Source organism: Arachis ipaensis, chromosome B1, assembly GCF_059453495.1.
Source record: "Arachis ipaensis isolate K30076 ecotype BB chromosome B1, ASM5945349v1, whole genome shotgun sequence".
Classification (NCBI taxonomy): Eukaryota; Viridiplantae; Streptophyta; class Magnoliopsida; order Fabales; family Fabaceae; genus Arachis; species Arachis ipaensis.
Window position 1 is genome coordinate 109,780,820 of NC_142436.1, and position 22,975 is coordinate 109,803,794.

At 39.8% G+C, this 22,975-nt stretch overlaps 3 protein-coding genes and 1 pseudogene across 3 annotated transcripts; 2 read left to right on the forward strand and 2 right to left on the reverse strand.

Annotated features, from left to right (window-relative positions):
• Positions 1-6,433: 6,433 nt before the first annotated feature.
• On the reverse strand, positions 6,434-7,021 carry LOC148577881 (uncharacterized). The gene is made up of 3 exons (XM_088501560.1): positions 6,812-7,021; positions 6,600-6,728; positions 6,434-6,496 (listed from the first exon to the last, which is right to left on the reverse strand). The coding sequence occupies exons 1-3, from the start codon at positions 7,019-7,021 to the stop codon at positions 6,434-6,436; spliced, it is 402 nt and encodes a 133-aa protein (XP_088357686.1).
• A 7,595-nt stretch (positions 7,022-14,616) lies between these two features.
• On the forward strand, positions 14,617-15,801 carry LOC148577882 (uncharacterized). Its single transcript, XM_088502918.1, has one exon. The coding sequence runs from the start codon at positions 14,617-14,619 to the stop codon at positions 15,799-15,801; it is 1,185 nt and encodes a 394-aa protein (XP_088359044.1).
• A 923-nt stretch (positions 15,802-16,724) lies between these two features.
• LOC107609409 (uncharacterized) lies at positions 16,725-17,951 on the forward strand. Its single transcript, XM_016311374.1, has one exon. It carries the CDS (start codon positions 16,725-16,727, stop codon positions 17,949-17,951), a length of 1,227 nt encoding a protein of 408 aa, XP_016166860.1.
• Positions 17,952-19,339: 1,388 nt separating this feature from the next.
• Positions 19,340-20,030, reverse strand: LOC148577883 (uncharacterized; annotated as a pseudogene).
• Between the last annotated feature and the right edge of the window lie 2,945 nt (positions 20,031-22,975).

Below are 22,975 nucleotides of genomic sequence, written 5' to 3' on the forward strand. Positions count from 1 at the left end.
CTGAATGTTCTGAATCTTCAATTCTCTGTGTTATTGAATTGAAAAGAAAAAAAAATTTTGAATTTTTAATGACGAGACACAATAATAAAAAGGATGCAACTAAGATCAAATAAACAATGCATGCAAGACACCAAACTTAGAAGTTTGTATACTAAGGACTATAACAAATTGAAAATGCATATGAAAAACAACAAAAGACACAAAATAAGAGAAATTAAAGATCAGAGCACTGAAATCATCAAGAACAACTTGAAGATCAATGAAGAACATAATGCATATATTCGAAAAATGCAAGAAGAATGCAATTGACACCAAACTTAAGATTAGACACTAAACTCAAACAAGAAACATAAAATATTTTTTATTTTATAAATATTATAAAAAAATTTTCGAAAATTATATGGAAAAGAAAATAAAGGATTCAAAATTTTTAATGAGAATTCCAGGAATCATTGCAATGTTAGTCTAAAACTCCGGTCCAGGAATTAGACATGGCTTACTAGCCAGCCAAGCTTTCAGTGAAAGCTTCGGTCCAAAATACTAGACATGGCCAATGGCCAGCCAAGCTTTAGCAAATCATTATGTTCAACAGCAAGATTGATAGAAATCAACAAGCCCTTGTGATAAGTTGAAACCTCGGTCCAAAAGATTAGACATGGCTTCACAGACAGCCAGACTTCAACAAATCATCATGAAACTCTAGAATTCATTCTTAAAAACTCTGAAGAATAGAATAGAAAATTTTTTTGTATTTTTTAAATTTTTTTTTCAAAAATAAAAAGTAAAAAGCTTAAACATAAAATAAAATTACCTAATCTAAGCAACAAGATGAACCGTCAGTTGTCCAAACTCGAACAATCCCCGGCAACGGCGCCAAAAACTTAGTGCACGAAATTGTGATCATCAATGGCACCAACAACTAGGTACGCACAATTGTAATCTCAACTCTTTGTCACAACTCCGCACAACTAACCAGCAAGTGCACTGGGTCGTCCAAGTAATAAACCTTACGTGAGTAAGGGTCGATCCCACGGAGACTGTCGGCTTGAAGCAAGCTTTGGTCACCTTGTAAATCTCAATCAGGTGGATTCAAATGGATATGAAGAATTAATAATTAAAAGATGAATAAAACATAAAATAAAGATAGAGATACTTATGTAATTCATTGGTGAGAATTTCAGATAAGCGTATGAAGATGCTTTGTTCCTTCTGAACCTCTGCTTTCCTATTGCCTTCATCCAATCATTCATACTCCTTTTCATGGCAAGCTTTATGTTGGGCATCACCGTTATCAATGGCTACTTCCTGTCCTCTCAGTGAAAATGTTCTAAATGCGCTGTCACCGCACGGCTAATCATCTGTCGGTTCTCGATCATGTTGGAATAGGATCCATTGATCCTTTTGCGTCTGTCACACGCCCAACACTCGCGAGTTTGAAGCTCGTCACAGTCATCCCTTCCCAGATCCTACTCGGAATACCACAGACAAGGTTTAGACTTTCTAGATCTCAGAAATGGCCGCCAATAATTCTAGCCTATACCACGAAGGTTCTAATCTTAGATTAGAAACCCAAGAGATACACATTCAAGCTATTGCAAGTAGAACAGAGATGGTGGTCAGGCACGTGTTCATAGGTGAGAATGATGATGAGTGTCACGGATCATCACATTCATCAAGTTGAAGAACGAGTGTATATCTTAGAGAAGAAATAGGATTGAATTGAATAGAAAAACAATAGTACTTTGCATTAATTCATGAGGAACAGCAGAGCTCCACACCTTGATCTATGGTGTGTAGAAACTCTACCGTTGAAAATACATAAGAACAAAAGGTCTAGGCATGGCCGAATGGCCAGCCTCCCAAAGCGTGAACATACAAGTTCCAAGATGAAAAGTATGATCCAGTGTCTCAAATACAATAGCAAAAGGTCCTATTTGTAGAAAACTAGTAACCTAGGGTTTACAGAAATGAGTAAATGATGCAGAATCCACTTCCGGGCCCACTTGGTGTGTGCTTGGGCTGAGCATTGAAGCTTTCACATGTAGAGACTTTTCTTGGAGTTAAACGCCAGCTTTTGTGCCAGTTTGGGCGTTTAACTCCAGCTTTTATGCCAGTTCTGGCGTTTTGACGCCAGAATTTCTATGCTGACTTGGAACGCCAGTTTGGGCCATCAAATCTTGGAAAACGTATAGAATATTATATTTTTCTGGAAAGCCCAGGATGTCTACTTTCCAACGCAATTGAGAGCGCGCCAATTGGGCTTCTGTAACTCCAGAAAATCCACTTTGAGTGCAGGGAGGTCAGAATCCAACAGCATCTGCAGTCCTTTTTCAGCCTCTAAATCAGATTTTTGCTCAGGTCCCTCAATTTCTGCCAGAAAATACCTAAAATCACAGAAAAACATACAAACTCATAGTAAAGTCCAGAAATGTGATTTTTAATTAAAAACATAATAAAAACTAACTAAAATATACTAAAAACATACTAAAAACAATGCCAAAAAGCGTATAAATTATCTGCTCATCAGGGACGTATGGAGAGATTTAAAAAACTTCAATGGAAGCGATGAGAAGAAAGCGGTGCATTCATTAAAATTGAATTCAAGCTGAATCAAGGTACAAGATTCAAAAAATAAATTACCAGAATCAAGGACGTCGTTTGCAAAATCCAAGGGAATGTGTAGGAGCGCAATCAATTGAAAGGTCAACAAGGAATAAATAAACTTAAGAGGAAGATCATCTTACTTAGTAAAAAAAAGAAGATATAAAATAAATAATTGAGGGAATTAAACAAAATATAGATGTTTGCGTTACCTCGAAGTTCTGCAACTCCTTAAAACCTCGTACACTTACCAAATTCACTTTCTACACGCACAAATCGCGTCCCTAAAAGCTAACATGTAAGAAATACTAAACTTGAGAAGATTACAAATAACACAAATGATATTTGCAAGAAGTCAGGAGGATAATCAGGTGCACAATTGAACAAGGATGGTACTTCACAAGGATTTGAAAAAAACGTGAGATTATCAATAGACAATATAAGTAATGAAGTGTAGTGTAAAGGGAGTTAATTTGAAAGCTCAAGAAGGAATTCTGAATCAAAGAGTTTTGACATAGGCAATAATAGGAAAGAGAGTACAACAATTTAGAGCAACTTCAAATTGAACCTAAAGGAATTGATTTATCTTTTTCTAAAGAAAGTGTATAAATACAATATTTTTCAAAAAAAAACTAAATAAATGTAAATATTATGTTATGCTAAATCAAATTCAAATTAAAATAATTTGTGTGAAGTTTATTAAATGAAAATTTAACTGAAATAAAAATAGAAATCTTGCTTTAGGAAGTTTGAAGAGTTTGTAGATACATAGTTAAGTATATATATATATATATATATACAAATTTAGGATAATGTTACAAAAGATCAAATTATATTCAAATAAGAAAATCTAAAGTAAAGTATTCTTGTAAAGATAAATAAAGACAAAGTAGTACTCTTAGATAGAAGTATATTGTAACTATATAAAGAAATTATTTATTTTTTTATTATTATTATTTATTATTTTTTTTTTTTTGTAGAAAAGTACTTGCAAAATCAAAGACTGTCGTATTCAAAATCCAAATGATGGTTACAATCAGAATCAAACAGAAAAAGAACCAAAATGGAACTATTTTTAAAAGAGATTCTAAAATAAGAGTTGTAAAAGAAAACTACTAGAATTGATACATTTTGTTAAAATAAGGTCAGTTCTCATCATTTTGCAAAGAAACAAATAACCAAAAATTGTAACCTGAGCAGGACACACAATAATTGCAAAACACGAAACAAGAGAACTAAATCGCATAATCAATTTACTACGAATCGCGACTCTTAAGATTTCAAATAGTTTAGGAATCAAAGAGTATGCATTGCACCAAAACTAATTGGAGATCAAATCGACAAATACTAAATTTATGAACAGTGTTAAGGTTGAATGTTCCTTAAAGATTCAAGCAACAATTAGGAACATAATCAAGCAAGGATGTATATGGATGAGGAGATATGGTAGAAAAATATTAAAAACACATTTCAAAAAGAAATCAAGAACTAGAGATTCCAATACAATTGATAAAGAAAAAGACAATCTCAAGCATGAATAAAGATTATACGTCGAAACGGAACTAATCTCTATAACTAAGTTTCTAACGTTCCCAAAACCCGCGACTCGCGTTATCTATGACTCGCATATCGTCTATGACAACCCATTAATGCTTACATATATATAATTCACTAGTGTTAAGCCGGCCAAATTTAATACCAGGAATTATGCAATGCAAGACTAATGGCATTAATCAATAGACCGTGATGTGCATTAAGCTCTATTCTCGTTATTCAAACAAGACCTACTACATGACAGACTCTCAGGATATGCAATTGAAGCATAATCAGTCCATTCCCAAGGCTCTATAGGAAAGACCGCTCTAATACCATATTGTAACACCCTCACTATCAGAAGTCACGCTTCCGGCTGCGCTACTCTGATAGCAAGAAGTATTACGACTACTTTACGTACTAAATAATAAAATAGGAGCCTGTGACTTGACACTGTATCACTGATTTCTTTGAAAACTAGAAATAAATACTTTATTTTAAGAAAAGTACAAGCAGGCATAGATTCAGATACAAGACTCCTTACATAATAACTCAATATATTATAATATAAAACATACAATTCCTATCCCTCTTACAAACTTGTAATAACAAAGACGAGGGAAGAAAAAAATCTAGTTAATACATCAACATATATAAATCAAACGCAGTATAACTCTCCAGAATGCTTCCTCTTCTGGTTCCTGAAAAGGTAAAGCTGTAGGGGGGGTGAGAACCTAACCACACGGTCTCACCACGAAATTTCAAAGTTGTTATAAGAAGATATTTATTAAGAAAACTGTTCTCAAGCTCAGTGATTATCATTGCCTTATGAATCTTTTAAAACCCATAGGAAATCATTTAAAAACTTTTTCAACGGAACAATGTTTAATCTTTCACAAATCCAAAATCTTTCCTTTCTTATAAGAAAATCTCAATCAAAAACCAACCACGCAATCAAACAACACAATCATTAATTCAGCACCAGAGTTCAATCTCAAATGTAGCACGCCAGGACAAACACAGACAAGGCAGACAAGGAAAGCACAAATAGGCAGCAGTTACAGCAAATAATTCAAGTAGCAGTTACGAATAGTTTAGCAATTAGGCAAACCAAAATAAGTTAAAACTCAAGCAAAGCATACAAATGCATATGATGCATGCCTGTCCTATGGCTGATGAGGCTCATCTGCCATCAGTTATCCAGCCAACCCGACAAGTGTGAATTATACTTAGACTGTCCCCCGACGTGCATCCCAAGAGTCTATGCATAGCTTTTTCTCAAATAATCAATATTACTCAATGGGGGTAACATTCCCAGGAATTTATATAGTGTCCGGTCACACACTTACGTCGTAGGGTCAACAGAGTATCGAGTTTTCAAGTTGGTACACGTGGTGGCAAGCCACAGCACTTAATCCAGGGAACCTCGTATCTCAGATATTTCAAATTCATAAGCCATGTGAATAATCCAAAGTTCACATCTCAACATTCTCAACATCATAATCATTCATCAATCCAAATCTCATTTCCAAGTTCATTTCAAAGCCATATTTCAAATAAAATCCTCATCATCCTCTTTTTCATTCTGTTCGTTAACAATCTCAATTCCAAAACAAAATTCTTTCTTTGATAGACAAATCAATCTTAAAACGTATAATGCTTAAAAACAAATCTTTTTAATTAATTACTTTAAATAAAACTTTCAATTTTATAAAATTTCGGCAGCATCTCCTCTAAAACTCGGACATTGCCACCCTTTTCGGGTCCCATCCAAATATTTCTCAAACCTTTTCTCAACCATTTCCAAATCTCAAACATTTTCCAGAATTGAACCAGTTCCAATGTCAAATATTTTCAAATTAACCAATTCTAACAATAAAACTCTTTTTAAAATCGAATCAGCTCAAATATTAAATCATTCATAAAATCAAACCAACTCACAATCAAACCGCTCCCAGAATCAATTTATTTTCATATCTCAAATTATTTCCAAAATCGTTTCATTTATATTACTAAGTAAACTCTAAAACCAAGAAAATCCACCTGTATTAATAATCAAGTAAATGACATTCCAAACCGGTTTTTATCCACAACCACACACCACTCACGCAATCAAGCACCCAATAATTCAGTCCAACAAACCATCACATCCATAAGACAAATATAATCACAGAAGTAAATCTCTTTGCATCGATATCTATTTATCACAACTCTGTAATATAAAATAGATTTTAAGAAAACTCCTACCTCGATTAGTCGCAAGTTGCCTAATTAAACCCATTAAATCCTTATTCTCATGTTAATTGGCAGCAACCGTAGAAATTCTCAAGCAACCGCAGGGATCACGGCAACAACCACATATCTGACATAATTTAGAATTAACGCGGAATGGATATTGAGCGATATTAGAACATAATTGATAATAGAGTATTGCGATAAACAAGAATGGAACCGAATAACCTTACCATGATAAACAAAATAGAACGACACAATAACAGCTTCCAAATTGACCGGACAGCAGCTTCGATACTGGCCGAAAACTCTGATGGTTCAGCAGCAACCTCAATTTTGACATGCAACCCCATAAAATTGACCTTACAACATCTATACATCAGAATCCTTAACTGCAGATAACTAGAACAATTACAATACGAGTTTCAGAGCACAGGAAACTTACTGTGAAGGGAAGAATGACGGAAGTGGAGCAGCAACTTTGACGACAGTCTCCTACAGCAACAACACCATTTCCCGGCAGCCAAAGGTGCGGCGTCGCAGCCTCCAGCAGTGGCAGTGGCAAACGGCGGTGCTTTTCTTCCTCGGTGCGTCTCTCAGTCGCACGTCTCCTCCCCCTTCCCTGGACGGCGACGCACAACAGTGACGGAACCATCGGTGGCCGCGACAAGTTTCAGTGACGACGGCGGCGTGACGGCGGCGTGACGGCGGCCCACACCCTACCGGCGACGTATCTCCCCTCTCAGATCTCTCCTCCATGTATGTGAATGCTTTTTTTTTGTGTGTGAATGGTTTGAAGGTAGAAAGAGTGAGGAGAGGAGGGTTGGGGCTGCGCAGGTGAAGAGGAAAGAGAGGTGGTGAGGATAGAATTAGGGTTAGGGGCAGTTTGGTCATTTTACTAAAATTAAGGGTAGTAGAGTAATTGAAAACCAATTTTAATTCAACAAAATCATCTTTAAAGAAAATATTATTTAATCATAAATTTACAAATTAATTTCGATGAAATATTCTAACTAAAGGATTAGATATAATATAATTAATTTTCTTTATCTTTAACTTAAAGTATTAAATAATATAAATATAAATCATCTAAAATCAAATCATATAAAATTCTTATTATCTTTAATAAAAATAATTTCTGAAATTAAAACTATAAATAAATATATGATTTGAGATTGATTTAAAATAAAACTTTTCAAAATTCTTGGGTCTTACAGAGATCGCTCTCAAGGTATTTTTGGATTAGCAAAAAAGAACTATATCGAAAAAATTTTAAGTAGATATGACATGAAAAGTTGTAGACCAATGGACACACCTGTAACTAAAGGAGATAAGTTCAGTCTCAAGCAATGCCTAAAATTGATCTTGAGAGGATAGCAATACATGATAAACCTTATACATCAGCACTAGAGAGTTTAATGTATGCTCAAGTCTGCACACGTCCTAATTTATCATTCATAGTGGGAATATTAGGCAGATACTAGAGTAATCTTGGCATGGATCATTGGATAGCTCTTAAACGCGTAATGCGTTATCTGAAGAGAACAAAGAATTACATGCTTACTTATCAGAGATCAGAAAATTTGGAGATCATTGGGTACTCTAATTCTGATTTTTTGGGATGTCAAGATAGTAGATGCTCTACTTCAGGCTGTATCTTCATGTTGGCTGGAGGTGCTATTGCATGGAAGTCTAACAAATAGACTCTTATAGCTTCCTCAACAATGGAGGTAGAGTACGTTGCTTGCTTTGAGACATCCAAACATGGCATATGGTTGCGAAACTTTGTCACTGAATTTCGTATAGTAGATGACATTGAAAGGCTATTGAAAATGTTTTATGACAATAAGTCAGCAGTACTATACTCCAACAACAATAAGAGCTTGACAAAATCGAAGCATATAGACATCAAGTTTTTAGTTGTCAAGGAGAAAGTTCAAGAAAAAGAGATTCTCATAGAACATATAGAAATAGAGTATATGTTAGCAGACCCATTAACCAAGGGATTGATCCCTCAAGTCTTTCATGAACACACTGCTCGGATGGATTTCAATATTTTTGATACCTTGGTTTAGTAGGAGTTTATTTTATGCTATATGTCATATGATAGATATTGAATTATCTTTCTGCAGAATTAATTTAATGGTTGATTTCATGTTATGTGCAACGTTTATTTTGTAATATTTGTTTTGTTTTTTTATTTCAATAAAATTGTAAAGTTAGACTAGCTGGAAATAGACATGCACGAGATCACTTGACATATAATTTTCATATTACTCATCCAAATTTGATCTATATCGTTAAATATATTAGTATGATGATCATCGTAGTTTAGTCATGACACTAATGTAATAAAAGCTACAGTAATTCTATATCTAATATATGAGACGGACGAGATTGTTAAAGTAATAAGGAAAATAGTATTCAGATGCGCGCATAAAGTTTATAAGATGTGATTATCTCAAGAAAGAATATATATATATATATATATAGAGAGAGAGAGAGAGAGAGAGAGATTATTAGGAAATTATTTAATTTTCTAATTTGTTTGTGGACAATACATATATTGATTATAATCACAAATTATGCTATTTTAAATTAAATGACTTATATAATGGTGATTTCATATTGTTATACATGCTAAATTGAACGCGTTATAATTACTTTTGATTTGAAATTAAATAAGAATAAAACTAGATATTATCTTTTGGACTTTAGATACTATTTTTATTTAGATTTTAGGGTTTAATGAATGTCATCCTCAAATATAAATAGTGACTTTAGGGTTTCGATCCCAACATACTAAAGCCGCCTCAGCAACTCTTTTCCCATTAGAGGAGTTGCAATTCAGCCGACCTATTAAGAATATAGAAGATTTTGATTAAGAAAGACTGAGACAATTTTTTTATTAATTTTTAATTTCTATGAATAAAAATACGCTTCCGCACAATAATATATGTTTTTGGTGATTTAAAATCAATGATCTGAATTAATAAAACAATTTATTCTAACATGAATTTCTAAATTTCGAAACCTAACCTAGCCCCCTGCCGAATCACCCACCGATTTGCCTCAGGAATCTTAATTCACATTTTCTTTATCACCACTGCAAAAATGTCAATTGGAATCAGGGTCCACCCAAAATGGAATGGAATTAATCACTTTATTCAAAGCTAATAGATCCTAATTCTGAGAGTATTATTCTTCATCAAGTTCTCTTCTAACAATATTATTATTGTAGCGTGAACTGAAAATACTCAAAAGAAGATCTCAGTTTTTCCAACAGAATCATACAGCCAACTATTGGTCCCTTAAAAGCACACCCAAATATATACTCTAAATCTCCATATTTCTGTTCATAAACAGCATCCCCACTACCCTAATTAGGTCATCGTATCTAAAATTATCAGCTGATGATCAAGACATCTCTGTAGAATTCGTTATTTCCTCTTATAAATTTGTTCTTGTTAAATATTTTTTTAATGCTATCCACCAAATATCTTTATGGGGTTCCTTACATTTGCTGCCATCCACTAATTTTTTTTTTTAATTTTTATGTACATAGAGGATTGGTTAATTACCTCCAATAATTATTTGAAGCCCTGATTAATTGTACATGTTAGGTACTAGTGCTCATCAGTGCCTAACTTCTAACATTCTAAAATGGGTAATTTAATTATTTATAGTTTGCGTGGCTCAAAATTATATCGATTATACACTTGCCCAAAACGAAATTATTGATTATTGTTCAAACTTGAATTTATGCCCCTTTAAAGGATAACAAATTTAGGCTTTGGTTGAGTGAGTTTTTAATTAAAAAAAAAATCTGTTTTTAAGTGCTGTTTTGAAAAAAGATAATATGATGTTTTAAAATTTAAAGTATTTTTCATTTATCAGTTATATTTTACTTCTGTGTTTTGCAGTTAGGATTATTCTATAGAAGATGGGATTCAATCACTTTTAGATTTTGTTATTCTCTCTTCGGATATATTGTTTAGGTTTTTTCCCTGTATTTTGCAGAAGAATCCTATTCTTCTCTTGTTACTAACCTTCAAAGTTGTTTTTGCATTTTTCAAATTGGGCAATTTAAAAAACCTAATCAAATTTATATATTGCATAAAATTTTGTAATTAGATTCTCAGTAATTTTCCATGTGGAGCAAATTTTATAATTTTTTTACTAAAAATGTTAATCTTCTAATATTTTCCTTCTTTTAAACAAAACAACACAACAATAAATTTAATTTCCTTATATTATATGGTCCAATTGGAACTTACGTGAAATTATAAACAACTAAAGATTATTAACCCCTTTTCTTCAACTCTATTTTTCATCAGCCTAAATCTCACAAACTAAGGATGTGCAAGAATATATTTATACAATATGCATAGTTATATCACCTCATATTTATACACACTTATAAAAAAAGAATAAATATTTTTTTTTGTTCCTTGTCTATTTATCTAAAAGACAAAACATCTCTCAATAATTCAAAAATCTCTAATTGATTTCTAACCATTTAAATAATTGGCTTAAGCGGCTCTTCTTACTAGTTTAAGCAATTTCTAATATATGAATATGTCACTATTTTCATTTTATAAGGACCACTTAGATCAATTACTTAAATAATTAAAAATTGATTAAGAATTTTTAAATTATGTAGGATTACTTTATTTTTTGGACAAATAATCTAAAAATGGCGTTTTCGGAAATAAAAAGGAGTCTTACAATTTTATTTAAGATAGAATAATATTAATTGCCTATCTCGTTGTAACTGTGTGCACATACATACATATAAAGCAGTAGAAGTGTAGAACTGCATCGTCCATAAAATTTTCTAAGAATTCATCATGCATCAACATTAAATAATAATTACCACATACATATTATGGTAGGTTATATGAAACTAGAATCCTTTTAGTTGTGTTTAAAATATGAAAAACACACGTATTTAGATCCAAAAGAAAAATAACAGTATGATACGGAGATAGATTTCATAGATATGGAAAGCTCCTTCAGCATAAGATTTTATAATGTTTGGAGACTTTGGGGCACACTTCACTATCTCACTTCACTTTGGTATGGCTGAGCTAATTTTGGTGGCGACTGGCGACAACCCACTATCAAACCTACTTTAGTACTTTGCATGGCTCTTTAATTTATATCAAACATATAATAGTATGCATTAAAACCCTCTAGTTCTTCTTAAATAATATGAAAATTTAAAAGCTATTTCAAAAGCTTAACCAACGCAAGTTGGTTTGAGAGGTACATGGCCATTTAATTTCTCCTTAAACAATAATGTATTAGGTTTCAGTCTTGTGAATACAAAAAGGTTATCGTTTAAATAAAATTAGTATGTCTTTTACAAATTAAGTAATATACTGTATTTCTGTTCTTTGTTTTTTAATTTATTTTCGAAATTTTGGTTCCTCCGTCAACCTTTCTCTTCTTTTGTCCGAATATCTCTGTCAATATATTTGATTAAAAATTAGTTATTTTTAATGATATAATTATATATAATTAAATGTTTGTGTTACTTTTTTTACACCGTCAATTAATAAAAGTAAATTGTTGAATGATATATAATATAGGTAAAGTAAATAAATAATAGAGATATAAAATTTACGGGTTATGCTACGTGCACACTAAAATCAACCAACAAATCAGCTACCATTATAAAATACATCCTGAAATACAAATACGCTATGAAAATAAATTAAACCACACATATATTTATACACAAATATATTGGTATCTGATTTTAGTGGCTGATTTTGGTGTACAAATAGCATTTCTCAAAATTCACACTAAGTTGATTTTTAACAATATTAATTTTTTAAAAAGTAGTTTCGAACAAAATAAATGAATTGAACAAGATGATTTATAATCTTTTAGATTATTAAAAAAACTATTCTCTAAAAAAATAAAATAAAAACGAACGTTTATTAGTCATCTATTTATTTATGACAATTATTTTGACACTTTTTGAAAATTTGAGAATAAATTATTCTTTTTTATATAGTATCTCATAATAAATTTAATTGTACACGTATTTAATATACCAAATAAATCTCATTGTATATAGAATTTGAGAAGTACTTGAGTAATTTTAGAGAATCTTTAATCTATATTTTAAAAATTTATCTTTATTTAAACTTTAACTATGTACTAAGTTTGGCTAAATGTGTTAGTGTTAATAATCAGTTCTGCAAAATTATTTTTAAATGATTTTATTAATTAAATTAATATTTTAAAAAATTATAAATTAATTATTTTTATTATTTGGTCGCTCTATTAATATTTTTGTTAATGATAATATAAAATATTAATTGACAGCATATATAATATCTATTATGTTCAATTAAATTAAATGCTGACTAAATATATTTATAAAAATTTATTTTAAAAGTTGAGAGTCTAGTGTATTATTATTTTACCTGTGAAAACTGAAAAGTATGTATAATAAATTTATTGTACAAATACACGAGATATATAGATGTGTCTTTAAATAGAAGAAATTAAAAAAATTATGGTTGAAATGATATAGGGTGTGTTTGGAAAACACGTTGGAAGAGAAGAAGCAAGTTTAGATTTCTAGAAATATTCAATTTTTGGTTTGGCAAATTTTTTATTCATAAATGCAGAAGTGATTTTGCATTCAAAATCAACGTTTATAAGAAGCAACAATTTTGAGTTTCTGCATTTTACCAACGGGCTTTTAGCCATCAACATTCAATCTTTATTTATATTTTACCAACTTTATCCTTTATGCATGTGTTACGGCCTGGGCCACATATAACATGGACCGACCCGACCCACGAACCACCCGACCCGACCGGTCGGATGCGAGGCACTCAAATACCGACCCGGACACGCATCCTGGACAGATCTCTACAGCTGTATAAGGAAGCTTCGAGGAAAGTGGGTTCTGTCCTTGTGGGACCCGCTTCTGACACGGCATATATGGGAAGGGTCCTACCCCTCCCCAAGGTACGTCACATACCATTCTCACATCCTTCGCCTGCACACTTGACTGACTAGAGCGTCGGAGTGTCTTTGCAGGTGACACCCCCCTCTCCACACGAAGAGCTCGGGACGTTGGCTGTACCCCCCTTCAACCCAGCGACCCGGAACCAGGCGATTCCCCCTCATCAACTGAAGTACCAACCCGAACCGTCCGGTACCCGACCTACCGTACATTTGGCGCCGTCTGTGGGACGCCTGAATGGACGTTGTATTGGGCCCAGGAGGAACAGGCCGCGAGGCCGAGCACAGAGGGGAAGCCTCCGTGGCTTCCTCCTGGGAGCACACGAGGTGCCCTCCACAACGAACCTCACGATCTCAAGAAAGGCGCCCCTTCGGGGGAACTGGCGACAACAGTGCCAGAATAATGCAGGAACTGCGCCACAGGATGCAGGACCTGGAGCGCCGGCTGACAGATCGGGAACATCGCCAACCAACTCCCGAATCAAGCTACTCACGTTCCCCTCTGAGAAGCCACTCCCGGCGAACAGCTAGCACATGATCTGAGCCCGAGAGCGCCAGGGAGGAAGGACGCCCAAGAAGACGCTGCGACCTCATCATTTACACCAGGCGCGAAAGGAGACGCACCACAGATCAAGACCGAGAAGACGATCGACGGGAAGACGGCGAGGGAAGAACAAGGAGAATGCGGGGACCAGTGATAATGGGCGCAACCCCATTTCATCGTTCCATCCTTGAAGTCCGGCTACCAAAGCACTTTGACAAGCCGACGGACATGAGGTACGACGGAACCCAAGACCCGCAAGAGCACCTTACGGCCTTCGAGGCCAGGATGAACCTGGAGGGAGTGGGAGACGAGATAAGGTGTCGCGCTTTTCCGGTCACTCTCGTGGGACCTGCAATACGGTGGTTTAACAGCCTCCCGTAGGGCTCGGTGGCCAGGTTTTCGGATATTAGCCACGCCTTCATAGCCCAATTTACTATCAGAATCGCAAAGGCAAAGCACCCGATCAATCTGCTCGGGGTGACGCAGAGGTCCGGCGAACCGACCAAGAAATATCTAGACCGGTTCAACGACGAGTGCTTGAAGATCGACGAGCTGACTGATTCGGTTGCTAGCCTGTGCCTGACGAATGGACTTCTAAACAAGGACTTCAGAAAGCACCTCACCACGAAGCCAGTGTGGACAATGCAGGAGATCCAAAGTGTAGCCAGGGAATACATTAACGATGAAGAAGTCAGCCAGGTCGTGGCTGCCAACAAATGGCAGCCCCCTACAATCAAACCCGGCAGCACGGAAGCAGAGAAAGACAGAAGGAACACACCAGAGACGGCGGTCCGAGCAAGACACCCAAGCCGTTTTCTCGAGTCGGGAAGTTCACCAATTACACCTCCCTCACCGTCCCCATCATAGAAGTTTATCAACAGATAGTAGAGAAGGGAATTTTGTCGAAGCCCCAACCTCTGAAGGACCGGACCGGGGGAAACAAGAGCCTCTATTGTGATTATCACAAAGGCTATGGGCACAAGACACAGGATTGCTTCGACCTGGAGGACGCGCTGGAACAAGTGATCTGGGACGGAAAACTGGCCGAATTCTCCCACCTCATCAGGAAGCCAAGGAGGCGAGATCGCGACCACGAGGGAGAGGACAAGACCCGCGCGGTGAAGCGACGTCACGAGCCCGAGGACAACGAACACGGCCTTACCATAGTGAACGTGGTAACGGCAAGAGACGCACCCCAAGGTCAAGGTTGGCAAACAAGAAAGATGCCAAGGTCCTGGCGGTTTTCTCATCTTCTGTGCGAAGCTCCAAGAGGCTCCCACCCATCTCATTCCGGTCCAGAGGACCAATGGTTCGATGAGGCCACGGAAAACCATCCCATGGTCATCACAGCCAGAGTGGGAACCGGCCTCTTCAAACGGATCCTCGTGGACACCGGGGATGACTTGAATATCATGTTTCGCAACGTGTTCGACGTCTTGGGCCTACGGGATGCCAATTTAAAGACGCACCAGCACGGTGTGGTAGGTTTGGGCGACCACTTCATCAAGCCAGATGGGATAATCTCCCTACCAATATCTGTAAGGTCAGGACAGGGGAGAAGGTCGGTAATGGCCGAGTTCGTGGTTCTACGAGACTCCGCGGCCTACAACGTCATCCTAGGGAGGAAGACTATCAACGACCTCGGAGCAGTGATCAGCACAAAGATGTTGATAATGAAGTTCATAGCTGATGACGGATCCGTGGGATCCATAAAAGAAGACTTGGAAACGGCAGTCGCTTGCGATAATGCCAACCTCTCCTTAAGGAAGAAATCTAAAGAGGCATCAGGGTGTTCCTTGCCGACTTGGACGCCAAAGTCAGCGACAAGCCGAGACCCGAGCTGGAAGGGAACTTATAGAGGTTCAGAGTCGGGGACACCGAGGAGAAGTTCACCTACGTGAACAGAAACCTCCCACACGACCTAAAGGGACCTCTAATGGAAATGATCAGGGCTAACAGTGACCTATTTGCATGGACGCCAGCCGATATGCCGGGGATAGACCCCCAACTCATGTCACATCACTTGGCCGTGATGGCGGAGGCCAGACCGGTAGCTCAAAGGAGAAGGAAAATGTCGCAAGAGCGAGCGGAATAGGTGGCCAGGCAGACGACTAGCCTACTCGAAGCAGGATTTATTCGAGAACTCGACTACTCGACATGGCTATCGAATGTAGTTCTAGTGAAAAAGAACAATGGGAAATGGAGGATAAGTGTGAATTACTCTGATCTCAACAAAGCATGCCCCAATGACTGCTACCCCCTACCCAACATTGATGCACTCGTCGACGCAGCGGCGGAATATCGGTACCTGAGCTTTATGGACGCTTATTCAGGCTATAATCAGATACCGATGCACCGACCTGACGAAGAGAAAACGGCATTCATAACGCTGGGAGGGATATATTACTACTAGGTAATTCCGTTCGGCCTGAAGAACGCTGGGGCAATGTACCAAAGGCTAATGAACAAGATATTTAGTGACCTCATAGGCAAAACGGTGGAGGTGTATGTAGATGATATCCTTGCAAAGACCACCCGTCCTGAGGACCTCATAAGCGACCTGGGAAACATGTTCACCTCCCTTCGACAACACGGCATGAGGCTCAACCCATTCAAATGTGCCTTTGCCATGGAAGCAGGAAAGTTCCTAGGGTTTATGATAACCCAAAGGGGGGTCGAAGCCAACCCGAAAAAGTTCCAAGCAATACTCCAAATGAAGAGTCCAGGTTGTCTCAAGGATGTTTAGAGGCTATCAGGTAGACTCACCGCCTTATCCCGTTTCCTTGGAGCGTCGGCTGCTAGGGCGCTGCCATTTTTCAACCTCATGAAAAAAGGGATAGTGTTTGAATGGACTCCGGCGTATGAGGAAGCATTTAAGCATTTCAAAGAGATCCTCGCAACACCACCCATGCTCGGGAAGCCCAAACTCGGAGAACCGTTCTACCTGTACCTGGCCATAACAGAGGAAGCGCTAGCGGCAGTTTTGGTACGGGAAGAAGGGAAGGTTCAACAACCAATTTACTTCGTGAGTAGAGCACTGCAAGGAGTAGAACTGAGATACAGCAAATTAGAGAAGCTGGCCCTGGCACTGCTAACCTCCTCTCGAAGACTATGGCAATACTTCCAGGGTCACCAAGTGGTCGTGAGAACGGACCAGGGAATCCGCCAAGTGCTCCAAAAACCCGACTTAGCGGGAAGAATGATGACTTGGGCCATCGAGCTATCTCAGTATGATTTGCGATATGAACCCCGACATGCGATTAAGGCACAAGCAATGGCAGACTTCTTGGTAGAGGTAACGGGGGACTCGACCGAGGAGGCGGGCATACGGTGGAGGCTCCATGTGGACGGGGCCTCCAACCAAATGTCCGAAGGTGCCGGGATCATCTTGGAAAGCCCTGCCGGGGTCATATACGAACAATCAATCAAGTTCGAGTTTCCCGTATCAAATAACCAAGCGGAGTACGAAGCCCTCCTGGGTGGCTTGATCTTAGCTCGAGAAGGCGGAGCTACGAGGCTGGAAGTGTGCAGTGACTCACAGGTCGTCACCTCGCAAGTAAATGGAAGCTACCAAGCCAGAGACTCGCTATTACAGAAGTACTTGGAGAAGGTCAAAGAGCTGAGCAAACAATTCGAGGAGGTCACGGTCCAACACGTTCCGAGGGAAAGGAACACACGGGTAGACCTCCTATCCAAACTAGCAAGCACGAAACCGGGAGTCGGCAATCGATCCCTCATTCAAGGCATGATAAAAGAACCAACAGTTGCCCTCTACCTGACAAAGATAGGCCCCTCCTGGATGGACCCCATCACTTATTTCCTAGAAAACGGCAAACTCCCCGATGACGAGAAGGCAGCCAAAGCGTTGAGAATGGAGGTAGCCAAATATGCAATCATACAAGGTAAACTGTTTAAAAAGGGACTCAGTCAGCCCTTACTGAAGTGCTTGCATCCCGACCAAATGGACTACGTACTCAGAGAGGTCCATGAGGGGTGCTGTGGTCACCACATCGGAGGCAAAGCCCTAGCAAGAAAGCTCATCCGAGCTTGATATTACTGGCCATCGATAATGATGGACTCTAAAGAATTCGTAAGGAAATGCGTCAAGTGCCAAGAGAATGCCAACTTCCACAAAGCGCCGGCAACCGAGCTAAGCCTATTGACGTCCTCCCGACCTTTCGCACAGTGGGGAGTCGACCTACTGGGACCTTTCCCAGTCGGCCCGGGATAAGTCAAATACCTCATAGTTGCTATTGACTACTACACCAAGTGGATAAAGGCTGAACCACTGGCCAGTATATCCTCAGCCAATTGTCGAAAGTTTATGTGGAGGCAAGTGATAACTCGATTCGGCATCCTGGAAGTCATTGTCTCTGATAACGGGACACAGTTTGCTGACAAAAAGTTCATGGAGTTCCTCACCGGCTTGGGCATAAAGCAAAAATTCTCCTCTGTAGAGCATCCCTAGACGAACGGTCAAGTTGAAGCCGCAAACAAGGTCGTCTTGCTGGGCCTCAAGAAATGGCTGGATAACAAAAAAGGTGCATGGGCTGACGAACTCGCCTCGGTTCTCTGGTCTTACCGAACAACCAAGCAGTCGTCCACATGAGAAACCCCTTTCCGCCTGACATACGGGGTGGACGCAATGATACCTGTAGAGATTGGCGAGCCGAGCCCACGATTACTCCTGAAGGGAGTAGAGAAAGCGGTGGAAAAGGACCTAGCAGATGAGGCTAGGGAGATGACCCATTTGTCAGAAATAGCACTAAAGCAAAGAATGGCCCTACGCTACAACACCAAAGTGCTCAAGAGAGAATTTGAGCAAAATGACCTCGTCCTGCGACGCAACGATATCGGGTTACCGACCCAAGGGGAAGGTAAACTGGCGGCAAACTGGGAAGGCCCCTACAGAGTCAAAGAGGTTATTGGCAAGGGCGCCTACAAATTAGAGAAGCTCAATGGCAAGGAAGTCCCGAGAACTTGGAACGCAGGTAACTTGAGAAGATTTTATTCCTAGCTCAAACACGCCGATTAGGCGATCTGACGAGCTCAGCGATTTACTTTTGTTAAATACTTATTACGGCAAGGCAATAGACTTGTTTAATTATTGATTAATGTTTACTTGTCAAAATTACCTCCCCACTTGCTCTTTTCCATTTACACATCCCACGACAACAATTTCCTTGTCAAAATTAAACGGGACCACGATACGGTGCCCCGGGACTGATCACCCTAGGAGCCAACTAAGCTAAAGCCATAACAAACGGCTACAGCAATAGTAAAGCCACGACTTGGCTTCGTCGAAATACCAGCACAACGGTAAACGAACGCGAGCGACAAGTCCATACCAGCAAAATGGTAACAAAACAAAACAAAAACGTTCTACCAATAGGCAAGAAAAGATGATAATCACAAGTCGACCAAGCGACCACTAAAGTATTAAAAAGCTAGTCCCACAAGTTCTACAAACAAAATACAAAGGAACATGAGATCATTTCTTGGGCATGTCAATAATCTTGCCATCCCTGATTATTTTAAAGACGCCAATTGCCGACGTGTCGAAGTCGGGAGCCACGATCTTCACCTGGGCCTTAAGAGCTTCCTCAGTCATCAGGATCGCGCTCTTTCCCTGCTTCACGGTCTCTTTATGCTTCTTCTTAAGCTCTTCAACCTCAGCTTGAGCGGTCTCAGCCGACGAGACGGCCACATCGCGTTCTTTCTCCAAAGCGACCACCCGACCTTGCGCGGCATTGAGCTGACTTTCCGAAGTCATCTCCCGCTCGGTTAGACGGGATACGGTAGCATCAGAGGTCTTCAATTTTTCCTCAACAGACGCGGCCTTCTCCTCGGCAGCCTTAAGCTTCTCCTCCGCCTTGGATAGCTGCTCCCGAAGCGTTTCAACTTGAGTTTTGAATTGATTATTGGCTGTAGCAGCAGATTCAAGCTTCCTACGCAGCGACTGCATCCCCGACAACTTGAACTCGGCCTTCCGAACTATAGCAGCAGCACGGAGGAGGGTACGGTACATCCACCTTGCTTGCCCCGCGAGGTCAGAGCCATGGAAGTGCTCCTCCATGCTAGGAAGCAACTGGGCATCTATGAAGGTCCCGGCGTCAAAGTTCTTCTCCATCACGGTGAGGGCTCCTTCAGGGCTGGAAAATGACCTCTGCCTCTTGGGGGTGGGGATAACCTTCAAGTCATCATCATCATCGACTTGTTGAGCAGAGGTCGAATGCCCAGTACCGGCCGCCTCCTCATGAATGGGAGAGACACACGCCCCGTCAGAATGTTTATCTGACATCTCGGCATCACGGGGAGAGGGCACCGGCTGATCCTCCTTATTCTCGGGACGAGTCTCCGGCTTCCCGTCAGCCTTCTCTCCATCGCTTTCCTCCAAAAAAGTCTTGAACAAATTCTCAAGGCCTGTCACCTTGGCAGACATCTCCACTGCAACAAATAAATAAACAAGTTAGTCGTGAAATCGGCATAACCAATCAAAGCAACAATGCAAGAAACACAAGTCAGAGTTACTCACAAATATAATTTCTGGCAACCTCCCGGTCACCCATAAGGAGGTGGGGATTCACATGATTTCTCCCAAAGACGGCCAACAACACGTCGGCAATCTTTCTGTCCACAACGGACATCCCCTTGTAAGTCACCTTAATAAAGGTGTTGGACCCCGCCCCGAAACTCCAATACGTCGGGATGAGGTGTTCCCCTTCTAACGACAACCAGAAGGGATGGCGACCTTTGACTGGGTGCACCTTAAAATATTTATCCTTATACCCATGGTAAGAGTCTCCAAACAAGCCAAAAATCCTTCGACCCTGGGCAGATCGGAAGGACATGAACCCCTTCCTCGCTTTCCCTTCCTTGAAAGGATTCGTGAGGTTGAAAAAATAAAGAAAAACGTCGACGGACACCGGCAGCTCTAGGTATTCACACACCATCTCGAAACAGCGGATGGAAGCCCAACTGTTCGGATGCAGCTGCGACGGCGCCATGGAGATCCGGTTAAGGAGCGCCATTTGAAAGGCAGAAAAAGGAATACGGACCCCCACTTGGGTGAACATGGACTTATAAAATCAAATCCAATCGGGAACCCGGGGGAAGTGGAAGTTGAGCTCGTATAGCCGCTTGCCAAGGGCAAGAACGAAAACGTCATAATTGGCCTCCTCGTCAGTTCCGCCGCACAAGTACTTGGCTTGGCGGAACTCGATAAGCTCCTCCTCGCCCATCTAGTTCGGGGATTCTTTCACGTCAGAAGTCACCCAAGCGTATGGGTCGTAATCCGCGGCGGAGGTGGAAGCTCGTGAGACGATGCGAGGCACACCTACAGTAGGGGACCACTCGGTTAGTCTACGAGGTCGGGAGCTCGGAAAAAGCCTAGAAACTACATTTAGCCTATTCAGTAACTAAAATTAAGCACGGCTAAAGCAGAATCCAAGTGAAAGCCTAAAAAGCTAATACCCTGGAATGGTAACCCCCCTAACGCACCTACTTAACGCAAAGGTCATCTAGCATACAAATCAAACAAGCAGCATGCATGCAGAAGAACTAATGATGGAGGTAAAATGAACATGAAGCAGAAAGAGAGGAGATGAATGTTTTCCTGGATTAGCTGCAAAAATTTGAAAGAGAGGGAAAAGGAGCAAATGCACAGGGACGCAGAAATGATGCTCTGGGAAACTTGAGAGAGAAGAAGATGGAGATGGATGGAGTGAAGAAATGAGACGAAAACAAAAGGCAAAACTATTTAAAACTGCCCGACTCAAGAAGCGTGAAAGGCCTAGGGGCAAAATTGTCTTTGCGCGCGGAGTTTTGAAATAACCCATTATGAGCATTTAATGCTTTGCGCGAGGAACGAGGCGACGAATGGTTATCCCAACAACGAACAGACACACGCGCAAGAGGCATGTCCTCTCCACGGGCGGCCGACCTGGCGACAACGTATGAAAGAAGAGATAACACGCCACCAACAACCTTCACGATCATTGCTGGCGCGTTGGGGGCACTGTTATAGCCTGGCCCACATATAACATGGGCTGACCCGACCCACGAACCACCCGACCCGAATGGTCGGGTGCGAGGCACTCAAATACCGACCCGAACACGCGTCCTGGACAGATCTCTACAGCTGTATAAGGAAGCTTCGAGGAAGGTGGGTTCTACCCTTGTGGGACCCGCTTCTGACACGGTATATATGGGGAAGGTCCTACTCCTCCCCCAAGGTACGTCACATACCATTCTCAAATCCTTCACCTGCACACTTGACTGACTAGAGCGTCAGAGTGTCTTTGCAGGTGACACCCAAACTTGGTGCACGAAATTGTGATGTCCAGGCTCAAACAATCCCTGGCAACGTGAGCAACTTGGTACGCGCAATCGTGATTACACTTTGATTATGTAAAATTCATGGCTCTTTCTTTCCCTGGCAATGGCGCCAAGAACATGGTGCCGATACCATGGTTCACAACTTCGATACAACTAACCAGCAAGTGCACTGGGTCGTCCAAGTAATACCTTACGTGAGTAAGGGTCGAATCCCACGGAGATTGTTGGTATGAAGCAAGCTATGGTCACCTTGCAAATCTCAGTTAGGCAGATATAAATTGATAATGAGGTTTTCGAAATTAATTAATAAAATAGGGATAGAAATACTTATGTAATTCATTGGTGAGAATTTCAGATAAGCGAATAGAGATGCTTTCGTTCCTCTGAACCTCTGCTTTCCTGCTATCTTCATCCAATCAGTCTTACTCCTTTCCATGGCTGGCTTTATGCAAGGGCATCACCATTGTCAGTGGCTACATCCCCTCCTCTCAGTGAAAAATATGCTCACATGCTCTGTCACAGCACGGCTAATCATCTGTCGGTTCTCGATCATGCTGGAATAGGATTCACCCTCCTTTTGCGTCTGTCACTAACGCCCAGCACTCGCGAGTTTGAAGCTCGTCACAGTCATTCAATCATTGAATCCTACTCGGAATACCACAGACAAGGTTTAGACTTTCCGGATTCTCTTGAATGCCGCCATCATTCTAGCTTACGCCACGAAGATTCTGATTAAGA